Below are 21498 nucleotides of genomic sequence, written 5' to 3'. Positions count from 1 at the left end.
TAATATATGTTTATCTTTACATTTCTGGTCTGTTTAATTTTTGCACAGCAGTTTTCGTTTTTGGTGATGATGCGGGTCTGTCATTTTCCTCTAGACCAAACACAATCAGACTGATTAGCTAAACTCATTAGCTAAGCCACTTCAGCACACAACACTGCTGTTTTTCACAGATAATCTGCACGTCTTTTGGGCAAATGAGGGAACACAAGAGCCCTCTGCCATCCTCAGCATATTTAACATGCTGCACTCTTTACTTAAGGGGATGTTCTTGCAAATAATGTCCCTGCTGACCCGTGCTGCCCAAATCGCTTTCGTATCACCTGCCACAATCTGCTCCTCTTTATCAAGGCCTGGCACTCACTCCCCCTGCATGCTCAGCCCCAGCATGGGTGCGGCGTGTATTTTGTACATCCCAGCTGTCAACACCCAGGGTGGGGCAAGCAGAGGTGGGTAATTCAGGTTCAAAGAGTAAAAGTCTAGACCAAAATTTTGTTTCAACCAACCAGTACTCAACTGATTGGTTAAAACAAAATCTTGGTCTGGATTATTACTCTCTGGACCTCTGGGGGCGGGCAGTCTGCTTCTCATCCAATTGGACTTGGATGCCACCATGGAACTGAGCAGTGTAGCAGTCTCACTGGATGAGACAAAGACCTCGTACATTTCTGTAGCTTTTCGTGATTACAGGCGAGTTCTGCATCTGCTAAGTTGGCCATAGACACCTAGTAGACAGCCCTGTCATGTGACTGAAAGCATCACCCTCTAAGCATCAGAAGAGTCTGTGTCAGACCTGGAGCAAGGGGGGGAAGCAACTGAGACTGACCACCAGAGATTTGTGTAAAGCCGGGCTTGAAGTATCGGATCACGTGGATCATACACGGTTCATGCCTGTGTCTGTTTAGGCCTTTAAGTACACCTGATTAAATGAGATTAAATACGATTTAATAAGAATGCATACTCATCAAATACTCCTAGGACACAGCGGGGCGAAACAGGCCTCAGGGAGAGACAGGCAGCCAAAAAGCAGGGAGTGAGCCCTGAAGATTCATACAGCGCAGATGGGTGATGCTTTGCAAGTGACGGGGAAAAAAGTGCTACTGGCTTTTATCTGTTACTCAAAGTTAAAAGGACGACTGTGAGGCCGTAGGACTGGATCTCCTAATCAATCTCTTTCCATTGATTAAGGTGTTCCTCTATCTGCAGATGTCCACAGGAGGAGCAGACCTAAGAGTGATGCTGGCAGTGGACTGAGCTTTGGGAGCGCACTTCTGAAGCAGGATCAGCCGGCCCGATTCCCTACGGACAATAGGCTGGAGACGGAATTCTCCGGAAGATAAATGAGGCTTTGCGGAACCGTCCATTTATTAACTTCCTAATTTGTTGTGCTCGTTTTTTTTGTGGCGCTGGATTCCTGCAGAATTTCTGGGTCCTTGCAGTAGTGTTATCTAATGACATGAGGCGGTCCTCGTTAACTCCCCCTCCGCCGGGAAGCCGGGCCACACCGCGCCGCCTACAGGTGCTTGTGTTCTAGCCGTTATTTACACTCTGCGGCCTGCTAATAGTGACAGGCTCCCTGAGCCGCTGCGCGTGCTATCTGACCAATAAACAATGCCTAGCATTACACTAACTGCCATAATATGCAGCCTGTGAATATTTCTTGAGAAACTGGGTCAGAAGGTCTTTGGTTCAAATCTCTCTGGGGTCAGTGGATTCATCAGTGTGAGCTGGTTTAACGAAGAGCTTGTAGCTTATTAAAATTCAGGACCGCTTACATTAGTCAGCCTGGACAGTCGATGGTAGGAATGGTTGACACTTACCAGGTCTTCATTGCTGAGTGTGGATCTGGTCACCAGAGCGAAGGAGATGCCTGCCTTTCGAGCAGTTAGGGTCTGAAGGAAACAAAGAAGGAGGCCGTTTCTGGAAAGCTCATCTTCATAAATGAAAAGTGCATGAAAAACCAGCCGCATTGAAAACTAGACCGAATAGCTAATAAAGATTTGGAGGTCGTAATTTTTTTTTTTACTGTGGGACTGATTGTATACAGATTATTTCCTTTTGTTGGCCTTGAGAGCAATATCAACAACCGAAAGGGATCAACCCAGGTTTGTCTGGGACGCCAGCACCACGCCCTCCCTGAAAATCCATCATTTATTTGATCTGCCTTCGCCCCCTGGGCGCACAGGGGACGCCAGGCTGCCTCTGCTCCCTGGGCGCACAGCTGACGCCAGGCTGCCTCTGCTCCCTGGGCCCACAGGGGACGCCAGGCTGCCTCTGCTCCCTGGGCACACAGGGGACGCCAGGCTGCCTCTGCTCCCTGGGCACACAGCTGACGCCAGGCTGCCTCCGCTCCCAGGGCGCACAGGGGACGCCAGGCTGCCTCTGCTCCCTGGGCGCACAGGGGACGCCAGGCTGCCTCTGCTCCCTGGGCGCACAGGGGACTCCAGGCTGCCTCTGCTCCCTGGGCGCACAGGGGATGCCAGGCTGCCTTCGCTCCCAGGGCGCACAGGGGATGCCAGGCTGCCTCTGCTCCCTGGGCGCACAGGGGACGCCAGGCTGCCTCTGCTCCCTGGGCGCACAGGGGATGCCAGGCTGCCTTCGCTCCCAGGGCGCACAGGGGATGCCAGGCTGCCTCTGCTCCCTGGGCGCACAGGGGATGCCAGGCTGCCTTCGCTCCCAGGGCGCACAGGGGATGCCAGGCTGCCTCTGCTCCCTGGGCACACAGCTGACGCCAGGCTGCCTCTGCTCCCTGGGCGCACAGGGGATGCCAGGCTGCCTTCGCTCCCAGGGCGCACAGGGGATGCCAGGCTGCCTCTGCTCCCTGGGCGCACAGGGGATGCCAGGCTGCCTTCGCTCCCAGGGCGCACAGGGGATGCCAGGCTGCCTCTGCTCCCTGGGCACACAGCTGACGCCAGGCTGCCACTGCTCCCTGGGCGCACAGGGGATGCCAGGCTGCCTTCGCTCCCAGGGCGCACAGGGGATGCCAGGCTGCCTCTGCTCCCTGGGCGCACAGGGGATGCCAGGCTGCCTTCGCTCCCAGGGCGCACAGGGGACGCCAGGCTGCCTCTGCTCCCTGGGCGCACAGGGGACGCCAGGCTGCCTCCACTCCCTGGGCGCACAGGGGACACCAGGCTGCCTCTGCTCCCTGGGCGCACAGGGGACTCCAGGCAGTGTTCACAGCCAGAGGAGAATCCTGAGCTGGCGCAGTGCAGCCCTTTTACAGACCCCTGGCATTTTTATTGTCTGACCATAAACAGGGTCTCCAAGAGTTTAATGGCAGAATAAAAAGCATGGAATACAGATTTAGTGATGTCACAGCGATGTGCAGGACATGATGTAACCATTAAACACAATGCAAATAGATTCATATAAATAATTTTGGAATGTAAGATTTAGGTTAAGACCCATGTTGATGACACCACATAGAAGTACATAACTAGACCATTTGTTAAGTAATGCCTCATGTTGAATATTGGGTATTTATTTTTAATGCAGTGATAAGATGCTTTCTGTGTGGGTATCAGTTCATATGCATATGATTATTCTCTCTTTAAATATTGAACGATTGAGTTTAAGTGCTAATCCATCTGTTAAATGAGCTGTCAAATCGAAATGGAATATTATTGCACTGAAAATTTAGCACAAATAACCAAAAAACTGAAAGAAAACAATCCCTCTGAGCTCCTTTCAAAGAAAGAGGCAACCCAGTCCTCGGGGACTCACAGATCCATGTTTTTGCTCCCTCCCAGACAGTCTATGTTTTTGGAAAGGAGCAGAAATGTGGACTGTCTGCAGAAACCCGAGGACCGGGTTGGGAAACACTGGTCTGGAAAGAAGCGTGGGTGGTGGATCCTGGCAAGGGTAATATAAGCAATTATATACTACTAAAGGGGCGCAGATTTAGCAAAACACCACCCCCCCACCATGGAAAGACACCACCAGTGAAGGTTGCCTTGGACACCACTTGGACTCACAGTCTGGGCCGCGGTTCCGTCTTTGCATGGGCAAAACCACAATCAGTGCAGTGTGAGCTTGGTGAAGGAAACGGCACTTACCAAGGCCTGAGACACCCAGATGCATGATGGGAAAGAAGAGCAATAAACAGATCAGTGTGGGCAGCGATTGCGAGTGGACCTTAATACACAGGCGGCAACTGTCCAGCACAGACTTGGGGCTTCAGTGTGGAGCACATGGGCGTTTTGCTGCCATGCGCGAAATTAATGATTATTTAAAGAACGAAATCCGTCAAAATACCTCCTGTTTGTTTCCCAGAATTCACCTTGGGCATGGTACCACTGAGGCACGCATTAACTATCCGAATCATAAGCTTAATAACCATGGGAGTAATACTGTAGAATATGTCTATACTGCACAGCTTAATGGTAACAAGACAAGGAGAGACAAACACTGATTTGTTAGTAGGGTGCCAGCGACATGTTGCTGATCCACCATTTAGTGTCACAGGGTCAATTTTGCTCTGTCTCTAGGTGGCAAGAGAGAGACCCCTGGCTGGGGTTCGTACCACAAAGAGGAGAAGCAGGCATTGACGGCTGACAGTGCGAGGCTGGTCTTTACCATCCATACTCCCCTCAGCCACACTATGGTAAAGAACCACGGCAAGCTATGAGCATTTAAAGCAAGGAGATGTATGTGGGTGGGGGGGGGGGCGAAGAGGGCACTGGGGGTGTTTACATGTGAACTGTGTGTGAACTTCATGTATATATGTGAGGTCAGTGAACATGCACTCAAGGAGCTGAGCTTGCTGCAGGCATTACAGGGCCCAGGCTGAAGTCAGGGGTCATCTGGGGTCAAAGGTCATACTGTGCAAAACGCCCACCTCCACGTGGACGTTCAGTGTCAGGCAGGCTACGTAAACACACATTGCGGTAAAACCATCGCTTATGAAATATTATTCACCCAGGTTAACCCAACAGCAACAGCAACGATAAAATTTCTGTTCAGCTGTGCTTTTGCTTTGTAATGGCGAACACAGGCGGTACACATACTTTCACCTATCAACAGCCAAGAAGCCAGAAAGGTGTGCTATGCAGCTACGAGCTGTGTCTTCATTATTATCTGCCTCATTTGCGTGTCACTCTGGATGCCAAATAAATAGATACAATTGTCAACGCGAGATCAGAACAGGAGCCCATCTGCTGCTCCCTCCAGATGTCACCGGCAGAGCACTGAATGGCCCCCGAAGCAGAAGAGGACACCGCAGTGGCTGTGTGTGAACGTAGCCTTGCCCCCCCGTATGAGGGCCTCTCCCCTGGATCACCAGCGGAGCCGAGCCCCAGTGCTGAAGCGGTCAGGCAGCTGGATGTGTTCCATTCACACGGGGGGAGAATGAGCTGAGGAGGGTGTGACTCAACCCTGGCATTTAAAGACGTCATCGGGGGTGTCAAAGGCTTTTTCTCGCAATGTTTTACATGAGCCAAAAGCCTTGGTAGATTTCAATGAAATCCTCAACATATATTTTTGGGTAGAGTTGTCAACATTTCGTATGTTTTGTTCGAGCCGCCCGTCTCACAGGATATATGTCTGGAGAGAAATCTGACAACTCCCTGAAAAATATCGCCCATAGTGGTTATGGGACCATGTTGGAATGGTAAATATCTATGCAACGATCCGAAAACAGAAATATAACCCGTACTTACCAAGGTAACGTCGGTTTTTTAATTTCATGAGAGATATGCACAAATACAACGTCAACTTTTCCTTATAGTTTTCAAAATCCACTTATCAAGCATCAAATGTATGGCATCAATATGGAAATTTTTATAGTTAAAATAGCCAATATTTATATGACCATATAGCAATAGGACCCTAATGAACTGTAAGTTATAAATAGGCCAATGAAATATGGCATGAAATGTTTGTATAGTAAGTGAATAAGGTGAAATATGACACTATTATAACTTCATACACAAAATTATGCTCGGTGCCAAAATTCTTAGCAGTTTTTGAATTAGCTATTAGCAATGTAGCAGAGTTACAAAAATGATACAATGTAGCATAAACAAACAACACAGAAATTTACACAGCTAGAACATGAACCTTTGCGATATAATATAGAGGGTGCTTCAAATCACTAAAAATAATGGTATAATCCAATGTGGTGGCTACTTTCGGATGATTGTGAGTGAAGGTGAATTGTGGCTGAGCCTGACTCAGAGACAGGGAGACGCCACGGACTACATGTCAGTGGTGCAGTATATCAAGGGAAATCGGAGAAAATGACGAGTATCCAGCAGAAACAGGTAACTTACCAGGTCTCGGACAATGGGCACCGTCCTCTTCCGGCGCAGATCTGGCATACTGTCGATGCCGTAAAGGATGCTCCCTGACCTAGTGACAGAGGCAGCTTCATAGTATATTAATGTCACACAATATCATACAAGCAACAAATAGCTAGTCAGATAGCTAGTGTCGCGTATCATTTAACGTTATAGTCCTGCTCGAAGACCACGTGTTACAGCCAAATGAGAAGAAATTAATTACAGCTGGAGGAATTGCCATTTTTGTGGGAGAAAAAATGGCACAAGAAAAGGAAAAGTGTTGGAAGTTCCTGAGTAGGATGCTTCCAGATATTCCATTTGGAAAGCCATGGAGCATACGGGCCCACGCAGATCGAGCGCTCCAGACACCTGTGTAGACTTGGGGGTGGGGGCCTGTTCTTGCCCCAGCAGGCCGAGTACATCCTGCATCATTTCCGAATACGAATCAAGAGTTTTGCCATTGGTCATTTTCTCTAGGGCTTCAGTTACAGTTGCCCGACTGAAGATGGTGCATGCAAATGAAGAGAAGCATAGTGGTGGTGATGGAGGGGGCGGTATTTACCAAGCCTGGCATTAAGTGGATCATAAAAGACGTAGATCTACCACATTCCCTCCTTCCCAAATGAGCTACCTTTCTAGATCTCTGTTTTTACTCTATGCTAAACACTATCGACATACAGCTGGACCTTCAGAGAACTCCAGTTCAAAATACAGCCCTTCACCTCCACAGTGATTGATATAAAAATTGAATTAAAGCCAAAAAGGATGAAACTGAAAAAACCCCACACCACAGCCTACAAGCACTGCTCTGAAATGTATATATGCATTTGCTACCTGACAGTGTGCTGGGCTTCCTGATCTCCACACGCTTTTTCTGGTGACTTAACCTTGTCCTGGGCTCCATCAGTCTCAGCAGATCGAGGCGCTTGCCGTCCAGCACAAAGTAGGGTGTCTGCACTGTACTTTTGGCTTCTCTCTTTGTCACTGAGGCTGCACTCATTTCTAAGCCACTTGTCCTGGCACTGCCTGGACGCAGGACGTTCCTGTGTCCCTAATCCCTCCGGCGTGTCCCTTGGCACCCCACAGATGTCCCTGTGCTGAGGTCTCCCATACATCCCTCACAGTCTCTCAGAGCAGGACAGCATGAAACTGTTTATGAGATTAACTGGCTTTTGGGTTTAATAAGCCCCAAAGCCCTGCTCCTTTTCTATTGTGAACCATTGTCAATAACCCAGTCCAACACGTGACACACTTATGTATGCATGCTACCCAAATATTTGTTTTTCATATCTGTGAGATTTTATTAATATTATCTAATTATTAACCTGTTGCTACTGGTAGAACATTACTAGGAAAATACTGTATAGATGGTTACACCTCATATTTTGGACTTTTAATGAGAATACAGTTCCACAATAACTTATAATGCTTTTGAGAAAAACAGAATAACTATTGACTGCTGTTATTAGACTTAATGAAGCATTGTGTTTTATCTAGTCAAAAATCTAAAAAAAAAAGTCTGAAATCTAGTCAATATGTATGCTGAAATCCCCTGTCCCTTCTTAACTTGCGATAGAACAGTATTATTCATTACAGTAAAAAGCTACACAGAGAATGAAACCAGTCTGCGGTATTTTCTACTCACCCTCCAGCACACTGAAGCCCAAGGCTTACTGTTGTTTCCAGAACATGGCGGCTGGCAATGCGAGCCTTAGAACAACACAGAGTGAAGCGTTACCTCAGAGAAGCCGGACAAGCAAGTCATATTAGCATCCCTGACACCAATTTCCCATGGAGATGCTGCTGTAGCTAGCATGCACATACAACAGATCTCTACACAGGATAATGTATAACAAAGGCAAGAAGAGCAATTGGGTGCTTTATACGACAGGAAAATATTCATCAAATAACAGAACAAATAGGCATTTCTATTATATACCGTTTAGAAATTTTCATTCATAGAAACTAGGGATGGTCTTGGAGATTTTGACCTTTATAGAACAGCAGCAATTTTCATACAAGCAACTTGAATTTTCTGATACTGCGCACAAGCACCAGTTTTTTAATGCACAGTGCGAAGACGCTTTGGATAACATCAGCAAACTACACCAGACAGGACTGAAATGAAACGGCACACAGACGGGAGCAGACAGGACAGGAAGGAGAAGAGCTCGGTGAGAAACCTGTGCATCCAAAGCAGCGTGGTCTGAAAGACAAAAAGCGGGAGAGAGGTCAGCGACAGTGATTACAGCTTCACTGCAGCATTTTGTTATGTTTGCCAGGCGGGTTGTAAATAAATACATTTCAATTTAAGTATGCCATATAAAATGCAAGGTCTCCCCTTCATCTGCATTCCAACTTCAATAGCAGTTGACAGCAGTCCTGTGCTGTGTGATTATATGTTGGAAACCCCAGAATCTGTATGCTCATGAGAAATACAGAGCACAATAATTGACTGGTAACATGATGCAAAGCTACACTCAACAAGTATCACGGGGGGAAAAAATCAGCAGCAATAAAGACTAAGATCTACAGACGTCTGTCGGGAAAATTAATGTGACCAATATGTAGCTCAGCAGGTGCCAGAGGACTCTGCTCCGTTTAGTCTGAGAACACCTGATATACCATAAAACACTGTGAAATTTCATTGTATTACAAAATAATGTACATCTTTCTGTGGTGTCACTTTCCCAACCACAGAGGGGTCATGTACCACTGACCTATTAACAAACAGCATTCTAATCTCTAAGAGCCTAAATTCTGACGTGCGTCACTGGAACAGGAATATGCCAAATCGCAGCGGCTCCCTGAGGACCAGAGAGAAGGACCAGGAAATAAGGGAAACCCTGAAGAACGGACTGAACTTGACAAATTGAGCTGGATTAAATTACAGGGGGAAGAGTGCCTTTGGGCTAGCTCTGCGTGTGTGGAGTTTCAAAGCAAACCCTCCCCCCCCAGGAAGACACATAGATATAGTTCTCCATGAGTGCAAAACACATGGAACCTTTGCACCCCCAGATCTGATTCAATAAGAGGTTCTTCACACAAATCGTGCTCATCACCCAAATCATTCAAGATTCTATTTTTAAATATTAAACCAGAGCTACAATCTGGGGCACTTGTGTTTCCACAAGTGGGGTAGCCGGGGGGCCTCAGAACCCAATGACCCGGGGCTCGATGCCTCTCTGTATTCAAACAGGCCATGCCCCCAACATCTGCGGCCCTGAGTTTCTCAGTACATGAATTGTTCATGTCAAGGGATCAGCCTGTGCAGACTGTGCCGGAATCAGAGGGGGAAACTAGGCATAATTGCAGCAAACAAAGGGTGTCATCATCTCATTGCTCTGTTCTGATGGTTTATCACACTGTCAGCATAGTGAAACCAGGATAAATATATAAAGGGGAATAGTCGGGTCCAATAAAACACTTCAGCGACATTATGTGTGATTTTTGTGAGCATGATTTCAACTTTGGTGAAAAAGAGCCACAACGAAAATGCCAGCAAACGTGATAATCCAGGAATAGAGGGTGAAATTGCACTTAGGATATTGTGTGGCTGGGCCTTTGTAGGTGATCAAACACACACACGGACTCCGACACACTCACACGAAAAACGTCTTAAAGCTACCTCAACAGCACCGCAGTGGAAGTGAGAAGGGCGCTAAGATACTGGCCAAGCCATATAATTTACTTGGTGCTTCCAGAAGTCTGGCCACCTGCGGTGATGACCTCAGCATCCAGTTAAATGATGCATCGCCACAATATCTGAATCACCGGTTGCACTACGACACTTCATCATGGTGTAGCAATCAGCGCTGCCCACGCTAGGAGGAGAGAACAGTCACTTGGAACCTTTGCAGCATCCAATCAGATTAATAGAGGGCGAGGACTCTCAGGCTAAGAGCAGGACCTGAATATGTAAACATACATTCCAGGGGTAGAGGGTGAAAAGCTCACACATGTCAGATACCAACAGCCTCAAGTCATCCTGCTTGTCACCTCGAATCAGATGGAGCACATGAAAAAAAAACATTAGACAAACTGTTTGTTTGTTTGATGTTAGCCTGCAATGGAAGCTTCCACTCTACAGAATCTGGGGTTTCATCTCAGGCAAAAAAATATTCCCTCTGAAGTATGATGCATTTAAAATGAAACATGAATATGAATATGAATTTTCGCCACCATGTTTGTCTTAAAAACTCACTTCCAATAAAATGTTCAAAATCTGCTTGCATTGCAACATTTTAAGCTCAGTCTACAAACTGTTTTAGCATGATTTTTGTGATTGTTTCTGAACATATTCGGAAACATTAGTGAACAGATTTATAGTAAAACCTGTATGTGAGCAGCATGTGACCAATATGTGACCAGTATGTGACCAGTATGCAACCAGCTTTTACCTCCTGCCAGAATCTGCTCCTCCAGCTCTGTCATTTGCTTCCTGTAAGCTCTCAGGGCCGCTTCCTTGAACGTTGGTCGTAACCTCTTTTTCGGAGGGGTCTCGACCACGGCTGCTGCCGGCAGGTTTTGGTTTTCATCCTCTTGTGCTGCCGTGTCCTCAGCCTGCTCTGGTTCCTCAATGTAAGCCATCGCCTCAGATTCAGTGTTGTCTTCTGTGGCTGGGTTATCATCACAGCCCTCACTATATTCATCATCATACTGCTCATCTAAGCTGCAGTCATATTCCAGAACATAGTTTCCCTCCTGAGAAATGCTGTAGTCTTTATACTCCTCTTCTGGCTCATTTGCATTTGTCCTGTTTTCCAGGTTGGCCAGCACCTGCTCCATCACTTCCACATAATGCGTCTCATTGTCCACGGCCTGCTCACCACAGTCCTCCTCATCTGCCTTGTAGTACAACGGCTCTGTGTACACATCTGAGTTTATGGTTGTGCTGGAGCCGTTCGCCGTGGATTGGGACAATGACCTGAGCCGCCCCATGATTGTGGAGTTACTTGGCTCCTCAGGGGCATTCACACTCTGTGAGCTCTTGGTCCACACGACCTCCAGTGCTGATTTAGCCCGTTGGAGAGTTGATCCAAATGTTGGGAAGCTGAACGTTTTATCGGTGAGGTCTATGCTGAGGCGGCTGTGCCATGATCTCGGAACTTGCTCAGTTTTTTCTTGTCTGATCTCATTCTGGCTGTGATACATAGTTGCGGACTTGCTGGGATTTATGTAGAAGTTATTTGTGTCAATATCAGGAAACGGATCACTCTGAGCGTCTGGCTGACTCGCAGTTTCACTCTCGAGGCCAGGACACGTAGAAGGGGTACTGTCCAGAGTCATGTAATTTTCTCCTTCAAACTGTAAATCCACTTCTTGGCACTTAGTAATGTTTTTGGGGAATCCTGCACTGACTCTCAGGTCAAATGGGCTGCTGACCTCTGATACTATGTTCTGTTCAGTTGAGGCATCCAACCCCGAATCTGCCCCTTGTTCCAGATGTGGCCATTCCTTCCAAGGTGACAGATCGCCCTGCAGTGACAGCTGGGAGCCACTGAAGTGGCTTCTGTCAGCTGAGACACACACAACCCCATTGCTCACGCCACTGTCTACTGTTTCTGTGGTCTCTGCCCCGTTTGGTTCTGTGTACGCCTGGTTTTCTTGGCTCAGGGTTGGATTGGGTGGGCTTGCATACCAAGAGGATGCCATGTCCTCCTGCTTCCTTTGCCAAAGCTCCTGGTCTGAGGAGGACAGAAGAGAACAGCCATTGGTCCTGCTGTAGTACTGATTCTCAGAAAAATCTTCTGAGTATGACTGGCACATCTTTGAACAGTCTGATTCAGAGCGACTTAGTTTTGGGGTTGAGTACTCGCTCTGAGAAAGCCAAATCGGAGTCAGGTCAGAGTAGTAGGGTTTTGTTTGTTTGTCCGAATCTTCATACATAGCTGATTGATAGGTGTCGTCGACGTATGGTGCCGGGCCCGAACGTGCTGTCCTATCTCCCGATTTGCTGTGGGAATGGTGGGATTTCTTCTTATCAGATTTACTCTTATGTGATGATTTAGAAACAACTGAGTATTTGTTGCGGTTTAGGTCAGCCTCAAACTCCCTATCACTGTCCATGGAGTCCCAGTCCTCAAGGTCGGTTTTCTCCTTAGTGGAGACCCTGATGTCCATGCTTTCATATGTCTGTGAGGTGCTCATGCCTTTGTCTTTCCTCTCTTTCGTCTCCCGGGCAAGGCTGTCGGTGGAGATCGAGATGCCCGTGCCTTTCAGCTTGTAGCATTTTTTTAAAACTAAATCCCTGTCTTGAGGTGTAGAGAATATGACAATAACTGGTCGGGGCTTGGCACTGGGGCAGTCTCTTTGATGCCCCAGACGATAGGCCAGGTCAATCCTTATCACCTTTTGTGGGTCACTGAAGCCCATTTTCTCTTTTAAAATTTGGTAAATGAGATTCTCTGTTTTTTCCAATTTATCCTCCGGCACATTGACAAATTTCAAAGTGGCTTTGTTATCTTGGCCAACTTGTTTGACGTAGTCATGTATGTCCCGCGTCTCCCGTCTGGACTGTACAAAGCCAGAACGCAACTGTTCGATCTCAGTCTGCACCACTTCCACGCTGCTGGAGATCTCATCAATGGAGCTCTTCAAGGCGTTAACGTGCCCTCTTAGCTCGGAGAGCTCTGTCTCAATCTGACTGATTCCCTGGAGCTCCTTGAAGATCATCTCCATGACGTCCTGGGTCTGGCTGATGCATCCTGTCGAGCTGGATGCAGGCTCAAAGGAGGCCGCCTTCTGATTTCTTGCAGCTCTATCCAGGGACTTACTCCGAAGGCCTAGTGACTTTCTCCAGTTGCTCACTTCTCCATCAGAAGAAACACATTCTTGGCTCTTTTTCCATTTCCTTAGTTTGCGTAAGGCTCCTAGTCGAAGCGTCTGCAGGCTGGTTCGTTCCACCCGCTCTCCCTCTGAGCTCCCGTCGGAGGGAGCCAGACTGATCAAGCTCTTCCTGTTCCTCCTTACCGGCATCATAAAAGCTTGGTGCTCATCAGATCTGCGCCGTAGTTTTACGTCACTCAAAGAGTCAGAGAAACTGCTGTCAATTGATAAAATGTCTTGAGGAAAATTTTCATTGTTAAGCGAATATCGGTTTGTTGGGAGTCCGTTAGCTATTGCTACACGGTAACTAAATGTTGGCGATAGTGACGCAGGGATATTTTTACCCCTCTTGCCTGTCAGGGATATATTCCGCACGGAGGAGCATTTGGAGATTTTTTTGACTTTGCTTTTCAGTGCTGTAGAAAAGTTTGGATTCCGTGCTTGAGAGTCAGTGGCTAATTTTGGCTCTTTTTTGGAATCTGTACTTTCTCTCTTCTTCACTGGATCTGCCAATTTCTTTGTAAACATTCCTTTGCAAATCTTTACAACATAGGATTGCAGGCTCTGGATTAGGGCAGAAACCATGGGGGACAATGTGTAGTCAGAGTTTTTGAGAGTGGGGGAGCTGTACTGGAGCACTTTCCAGCCGTGGCTGCATGCGCACGGACCCTTCAGTGGGGGGGGGTGGCAACCCTGAGGCGATGTCCTTGCAGGCAGGCTGTTAAATGTAATCCTGCCAGACTGCCAATACTATATATCCCAATGGACTGCGAAGAATACCAGAAAATCGACAGCTTTCCTCATGGCTAGTCACGTTGCTCTACAAAGGAAAAATGTGGTTTAAATACAAACAAAAAGTATGCTTGCAGATACACAAAAAGAGCCAGAGCAGCAATAATATACACACAGTTTTTTACCGGTTTTAGAGAAAAAAATCACACACGAGGCAGCACACATTCAAGATGAGGTGAAAGAAGACTTACACCCTAATTAAGGTCTGGAACTTATGACTCTTCAATGGCTTTTCACACAACAGCACATGCAAACGTCTGAAAAGGAGCTGAATGAAATGTGATCCTCCTGCAGCCAGCGGCTTCCGACCAACATGCAAACCTCAGCTGTGGCACAATGACCCCAGAGGCCCCGTCATAATGACCCCAGGGGCCCCGTCATAATGACCCCAGGGGCCCCGTCATAATGACCCCAGGGGCCCCGTCATAATGACCCCAGGGGCCCCATCATAATGACCCCAGGGGCCCCGTCATAATGACTGCAGGAGCCCGGTCATAATTCACCACATGAAATGCAGCACAGTGTCTGACCTGAAAACCACCACCTTCAAAAATCAAACTGGACGTGGTTTGGCCTTCGTATCGCTTAAGGAGACGTGGTTTGCTGTTTGCACTTAACGCAGATCTTGCTGCCTCTCATCTTAGAAGGGGATCCCCAGTGTGAGACGCTTAACACGATCACATGAGTAAATATTCCATGTCTGCTCCCTTCCCTCATAGCTCCCTCCCTCCTGACTTGAGGTCCAGTGGCTTTTATAAACATATAACTTCGTAAGGGCAGAGCTGCTGGACCCTAAGATACCGAGACTCATTAAGTCGGGCGGCTGCACTAGTTTGCATGCAAGCAGCAAATGTGTGTGCATTCCCTTGTTTATTTGTTGTCAAATATGTCTTAACAGTTTGGCTGTTACAAAACCTTGCATTATGCTACTGGTGCATGCAGGTTAAGTTGAATCAAAGGTCATATTTTCTAAAGAAAATACATTTTGTTTTCTTTAAACTCCTACGTGAAAAAATGAAAAAGCTTGGAATTGCTGAAACTCTAACGGTGGTGGGGATCTTTCTAGCAGAAAAAACGGAGATTTAACAGACAAGTAAAAGGTCCTCAGTGCTGCTGGAGGATTTATGCCTTATTAGAGTCGGGAAATTGGGTTGGATAGTTAGCTCTTATTTTCTGTGTAATTATCTTTCAGCTGGCATGCAGGATACATGCCTCGCCCAGCCTTCGCTAAGACCACCCTGGGCAGCACCTGCGTGGATCCCTCTCCGTGCAAGTTATAAGACCGGTGCCAAATTAGTCAGGAGAGGAAAAAGGGCAGCTCCTGGTAAAGGAAGGACCCCTCCTCAGAATGCCGGCTTACAGAGCAGAGGGCAGCCCCTGGCATAGGAAGGACCCCTCCTCAGAATGCCCGCTTACAGAGCAGAGGGCAGCCCCTGGCATAGGAAGGACCCCTCCTCAGAATGCCGGCTTACAGAGCAGAGGGCAGCCCCTGGCATAGGAAGGACCCCTCCTCAGAATGCCCGCTTACAGGGCAGAGGGGAGCCCCTGGCATAGGAAGGACCCCTCCTCAGAATGCCCGCTTACAGAGCAGAGGGCAGCTCCTGGCATAGGAAGGACCCCTCCTCAGAATGCCCGCTTACAGGGCAGAGGGGAGCCCCTGGCATAGGAAGGACCCCTCCTCAGAATGCCCGCTTACAGGGCAGAGGGCAGCCCTTGGCATAGGAAGGACCCCTCCTCAGAATGCCGGCTTACAGAGCAGAGGGCAGCCCCTGGCATAGGAAGGACCCCTCCTCAGAATGCCGGCTTACAGAGCAGAGGGCAGCCCCTGGCATAGGAAGGACCCCTCCTCAGAATGCCGGCTTACAGAGCAGAGGGCAGCCCCTGGCATAGGAAGGACCCCTCCTCAGAATGCCGGCTTACAGAGCAGAGGGCAGCCCCTGGCATAGGAAGGACCCCTCCTCAGAATGCCGGCTTACAGAGCAGAGGGCAGCTCCTGGCATAGGAAGGACCCCTCCTCAGAATGCCCGCTTACAGGGCAGAGGGGAGCCCCTGGCATAGGAAGGACCCCTCCTCAGAATGCCCGCTTACAGGGCAGAGGGCAGCCCTTGGCATAGGAAGGACCCCTCCTCAGAATGCCGGCTTACAGAGCAGAGGGCAGCCCCTGGCATAGGAAGGACCCCTCCTCAGAATGCCGGCTTACAGAGCAGAGGGCAGCCCCTGGCATAGGAAGGACCCCTCCTCAGAATGCCGGCTTACAGAGCAGAGGGCAGCCCCTGGCATAGGAAGGACCCCTCCTCAGAATGCCGGCTTACAGAGCAGAGGGCAGCCCCTGGCATAGGAAGGACCCCTCCTCAGAATGCCGGCTTACAGAGCAGAGGGCAGCTCCTGGCATAGGAAGGACCCCTCCTCAGAATGCCGGCTTACAGAGCAGAGGGCAGCCCTTGGCATAGGAAGGACCCCTCCTCAGAATGCCCGCTTACAGAGCAGAGGGCAGCCCTTGGCATAGGAAGGACCCCTCCTCAGAATGCCCGCTTACAGAGCAGAGGGCAGCCCTTGGCATAGGAAGGACCCCTCCTCAGAATGCCCGCTTACAGAGCAGAGGGCAGCTCCTGGCAGAGGAAGGACCCCTCCTCAGAATGCCCGCTTACAGAGCAGAGGGCAGCCCTTGGCATAGGAAGGACCCCTCCTCAGAATGCCCGCTTACAGAGCAGAGGGCAGCTCCTGGCAGAGGAAGAACCCCTCCTCAGAATGCCCGATTACAGAGCAGAGGGCAGCCCCTGGCATAGGAAGGACCCCTCCTCAGAATGCTGGCTTACAGAGCAGAGGGCAGCCCCTGGCAGAGGAAGGACCCCTCCTCAGAATGCTGGCTTACAGAGCAGAGGGCAGCCCCTGGCAGAGGAAGGACCCCTCCTCAGAATGCTGGCTTACAGAGCAGAGGGCAGCCCCTGGCATAGGAAGGACCCCTCCTCAGAATGCCTGATTACAGAGCAGTCAGGGTGGTCTGACAGCAAGCGGTTTGAAAAGGCTATTTTGGGATGTGTGCTAAGCCGGGCATGCTCGATTGCTCGCACAAATTGTGTGATCTACCCGGGGAAGGGGGTGGGATTTAATCAAATCCAAGAGCTGTCAGAAGAAGGACCAAAAAAAATGCGTAGCCTTTCCTCGTGTTTGGGGCAAGCCTCAAATTTGTCCCAGTTTTACACTCTCTTCACACCTTTGTTCAAAGTCATTTCATCTCGGGAAAAGACTTAGAAACCAAGTATCTGCAAGGTATCTTGCCAAAAAAAAAAAAAAACACAAGTGATGACCTGCACTGCATGAGAAATGAATATCAATGAAGAAGCCATGCAACACAATCAGAGCTGGTCGATGGCCACATGGAAAAGGCACATTTCCTGAACCACCACAATGCCCGCATGTTCACTCCGACCGGATGGAGATCACAGAACTCACTCGTGCACAGATGGAGAGACAAAGCAGCAAGGGGCAGGTGCGAGGCACAGACACGGAGAAGGACGCCAGCGGAGCACTTACCTGTGTCGGTGATTCCCCACGAAATGGCAAACTTATTTATCCACCAGTAGCGGCAGTGGGAGCCACTCAGGGTATCATATCGACAGGGAGCGCGTGCAGATGGAGAGAGTAAGCAGGTTCCATCCAGCTGTGGATATGGGGACAAGCGTCCCACCCCCCAGAAGACGGAGCTCGCGAGTAGACGGGGCGCTCAGTCAGGCTGTGTGTGAGCAGGCAAATCCCAGCGCGGTCCTCAGCAGCACTCTCAGGGCGTGAGCAGCCTCGCCGGCGAATGCAGATGACAGCTGGTGCGGAGAGCTACCGGTGAGCCCCGCTCTCTCGCTGTCTCCCTCCCCTGGTCGCCTGGGGGGGGGGGGGGGCACCGGCTAGACCGCACGCGGGACGGCTGAACGCGACTGCTGCTCCGCTCGGCCCCTGCTCCGGCGGCTCCTGTCCGGTGGGGAGTGTCTCTTCCGGGCTGCTGCGGGCGGCGGTGGTGTGGGGGCACTCTCTGGAGGAAGGCGGGGGCTCAGCTTCCACGGTGCCGCCCGTCGCGGTGAGCTGGGGTCGGCGGTGGTGGAGGTGGCTGCAGGTGACAGCTGAGGCGGCGTACTGCCGCGCGGCGGTGCTCCGTGTGTGTCTCTGCCGCGCCTCCCCACCTCCTCCCTCCCTCCCTCCCTCTCTCTCCATCTCTCTCACTCGCTCTCCTCCCTTGCTCTACCATCTCCTTTTCACACACAAAATCATCCAATTAGGCCACTTAGTACCATGTTATGCATTTTCTTTAAGATGACAGTGGTGGCGACTATGGTGATGGTGGTCATTTTAAAAAGCAAGATTTAATGGAGGAGCAAAGTACTGATAGGGGAAAATGCCTTTTGATTGGACCAATTTGTTTGTCTTTATGTGAGCACTGAAATGCACAGTAATGTATCAGTATTGTAAATTGTTTTAAAAGCATCAGCTGTACACATACAGGGTTACATGCAGATTCACGCTGTTTACAGGATCATTTCTAGGGGCTGAATGCATGACGAAACTGCCCTTGGACTGAAGGCAAATTTGCTGGTTGTGTGGCACGAGAGTGTGAATACGCCCCTTAAAAACCCTCCCCGTGTTATTTTGGGTGACCCTCTGAGACAAAGAAACAGGCGAGGCGTCACGCGAGACAACAAACAGGGCAAAAGCAAACGGAAAAACGAATTCTCTCGGCCACAAGCAAAATTGCATTTTCTTTAACAATGAAGATAGGTTTCTCGCTCTCTCTCTCCCTCCCTCCCTCTCTCTCTCTCATTCTCTCTTCCTCCCTTGTCAGCTCCCCATTTCTATATTTTATCAGTGGGTGAGGCAGGCTGATGCCTGGCCACTGTGCACCACCTACTGGCCAAAAGAGGGGTTTTTTTTCCATTATTGGATGCCACTGAATTGTGGGATCCATGCAAAATATGTGCCTGTCGTCTATCTTGCGCAGGGCGCAGAAAGCCATGCATAGCTACGCCGCTGGTGACTCCACACACAGACCAACAGCTGTCTCTCTTCCCGTCTGTTTACATCACAGCCCCTTTCAAGTCACGGTCAGGGAGGATAGAAGTGTCAACACAACCTTTACCTTCTTCAGAGCCTCTTCTGAATAACACCTCGGTCGTGCAAATTAATCTGCCCGCGTGCAAAGCCAATGGAACACAACGGCGGTTAGACCCTGTTTATATTTTGCCTGAGTGCACTGGGGGGGTCACGCTGTGCAGGCCACAGCGACAGCCAGAGAACCATCAGGCCTAGCTAAACATCCAGCCTCTTTGGAGACACGCCATTCTGGTGGAGCTCTCTTGGTCACGTTCATTTCAGTCATGGACCTTTGGCACTCAGAAGCAGCCCTGCAGACCAGAACGGCATGCGATTGGTGGCATTGCAGAACAGCTCTTGGTAGAACGCCTGACGAAGCTAATCAACGGCTTGATGAGCATATAATTAGCTAAAACATCTGTAATGATGGAAGAGTAGAACAGGTATGTGGGATGAACTGGGGTCCATGCAGTAGTGGGTCAGAAACCCCTAACATGGTGGTTAGGCTCCTGTAGGCCTGCGGTTGAGACTTCCAGGGGAAGCTTTTCAGTTTGAGATCCTTCAGTTCCTATTTGTCCATCCCACTTAAACCAGTCTTGTATTCTAAATTCCATTAAAAAGGAAGGGAGAGCTGTTGTATTTCTGAATGAAGTAATGTACATTAAAATAGCTTCATTAAGTTTTTAGATGTGTTAGCTGGAATGAACTGTGCCCTTTGTAAATGACTTTGGATAAAATGATCTGCTATTAAACTGCCAATCCACAGTGCAGGTAATGCAGGCAGCTTTTATTTGGGAGCGTGAAGGAGCGCGAGGCGGCATTAGTGATGCTCCGGGTCACGACCGAGCGCCGCTGCCTTCGAGACGCCTTCCGGTGCAAGAGGAGGATAAATGAGCTCATTTCAGGAATCAATTAGCACAATCAGGCATTTAAACAAGCCAAGTGGAACAAAAGCTTCCCTTCATTCTTCTCCTCAGCGTCAGCGGGCGGGAGACGGGGAAAATGGGCACCGATTCTTGCACGGGGGCTTCAGCACGGACGAGTTGGTAAGCGCTTCTCGAGGGACGTCCGCGTGGCTGGACCAGTGGTTTCTGCTGCGTGCCAGACTCCCTGCTGCAGTGCAGCTAAAAGCCTCCCGGCTTCTACTTTCACTGTCCTCAGCTTGCAAAACCTTCACAGCCACGCTCTGCATGTCCCAACAACCAGCATGCGATGGATGAAGAACATGTGGTACTTATGAAGACGGTGTTTGGCTCCTTGTACCTCAGCTAAGCCCTCAGTGAATAACCGGCAGTAAGAGGCTTAGTGATTCAGAATGCTTGGCTACTGGGGGTAAGGGGGGGTCTTGGGGTACCCGGGTTTTGGAAATAAGCTTTTCGGGTCTTTGTTTTCAGATCCACACGGAGTTTGCATCGACCAGAGCATCACACCCACCTGCAGCAGCATGTTAGCTGGATCCCACACGTATGGATGTTGTGTTTATATACATGTGAGCATGAAATCATATTCATAGGAGATATTGAAAAAATGGGTGTGTGATGAATAGGGGAGCCTGGTGCCCCCTAGTGTGCGGGTGTGGTTATAGCACATGAAGTGCCACTGAGTTGGAAAGCAGGATGAGGTAGTAGCATGTTTGCGGCGTAAGGAGCTGTGGAAACGTCTGTTTAGAAATGTGAATAGAGAGCCCCTGACTGACAGGGCTTCCCTTAATCGCCTGGAGCGACACGCAAACGGGGCGGGGAAGCGGGGGTCACATAAGGCCAATTTCTGCCACAGGTATGGGGGACTTCACTGACTGAAGGAGCTGCATTCCTAATCTTCAAGACACCCTCCCCCTGACAAAAAAACGCTCTTGGACACCACAAGGAGTGCCGACGGCACCTTGCCGGCTCTGAGGATTCCCATTCATCCAGACCTTCCTATTCATCCATCACAGGAAGTCACTTTTATGATAAGTCGGCCTTATCGGGGCCCATTGGAGTTGCGGTCTGCGGGGCGGCGTTATCCGAGAAGAGCTCCGCGGCCTTTCCGCTGTCTGTCTGCGCTCAGCTCGTGTTTTCAGGCCCGATAATGACATGCTGATGGCCTAGTAAATGAAGATGTGTCTCACGGACGACCGTGGCACGGGGCAGCAGTGGCAGGCCGGGCAATCACATGCCACGCTGTGGCTCATCGGCTCGCTATGCCGTTATGTCATAACTAGTCTCCAGGAGCTAATCTCTGTCTCCACATCTCATGGTGTCCCACACCCCCCCCATCCCCCCCCCACCCCGCGTATGGAAAGCTTAGACCACCCGGGACTACTTGAGAGTGGGCATCAGACAGCATCTGTGATTATTTTTGCAGATCTGGTGACAAGAAGCTAAATTGTCCCAATTAGCCAAACCCTTAGCCCCATAACTTAGCTTTGATTTACTGTCACTCTTAAGCTGGGTGCCATTATTCAAATACTAAACATCCCACAGTTGTAACAAGTCACAGTCTAACACTGATGAAGTTGCAAGCTACACTAATCACCTGTTTAACT

General features: G+C 49.4%; 1 protein-coding gene and 1 long non-coding RNA gene across 4 annotated transcripts in view; one reads left to right on the top strand and one right to left on the bottom strand.

The window, feature by feature from the left end:
* LOC111846757 (protein unc-13 homolog C-like) overlaps nt 1-18039 on the bottom strand; it is an 85228-nt gene extending 67189 nt beyond the window's left edge. For 2 of the 3 annotated variants that reach the window (XM_023817301.2, XM_023817304.2), the window contains exons 1-6: nt 17430-18039; nt 10676-13923; nt 8459-8481; nt 7921-7985; nt 6267-6345; nt 1818-1889 (exon numbers count right to left, since the gene is read on the bottom strand). In XM_023817301.2, the coding sequence (XP_023673069.2) occupies nt 1818-1889; nt 6267-6345; nt 7921-7985; nt 8459-8481; nt 10676-13688 (3252 nt within the window). In that variant the 5' untranslated portion in view covers nt 13689-13923; nt 17430-18039. The remainder of the gene's footprint in view (nt 1-1817; nt 1890-6266; nt 6346-7920; nt 7986-8458; nt 8482-10675; nt 13924-17429) is intronic. The other variant, XM_023817302.2, reaches the window with a different exon arrangement.
* LOC111846758 (uncharacterized) lies at nt 17593-21254 on the top strand. Its single transcript, XR_002838949.2, has 3 exons — nt 17593-17732; nt 19949-20017; nt 20366-21254. It is a non-coding gene; the product is annotated as an uncharacterized lncRNA (long non-coding RNA).
* The last annotated feature ends 244 nt before the right edge of the window (nt 21255-21498 follow it).

This window comes from Paramormyrops kingsleyae, chromosome 13 (genome assembly GCF_048594095.1).
Source record: "Paramormyrops kingsleyae isolate MSU_618 chromosome 13, PKINGS_0.4, whole genome shotgun sequence".
Taxonomy (NCBI): Eukaryota; Metazoa; Chordata; class Actinopteri; order Osteoglossiformes; family Mormyridae; genus Paramormyrops; species Paramormyrops kingsleyae.
The sequence above is the reverse complement of the archived record's forward strand: the minus strand, read 5'-3'. Positions and strand labels throughout refer to the sequence as shown.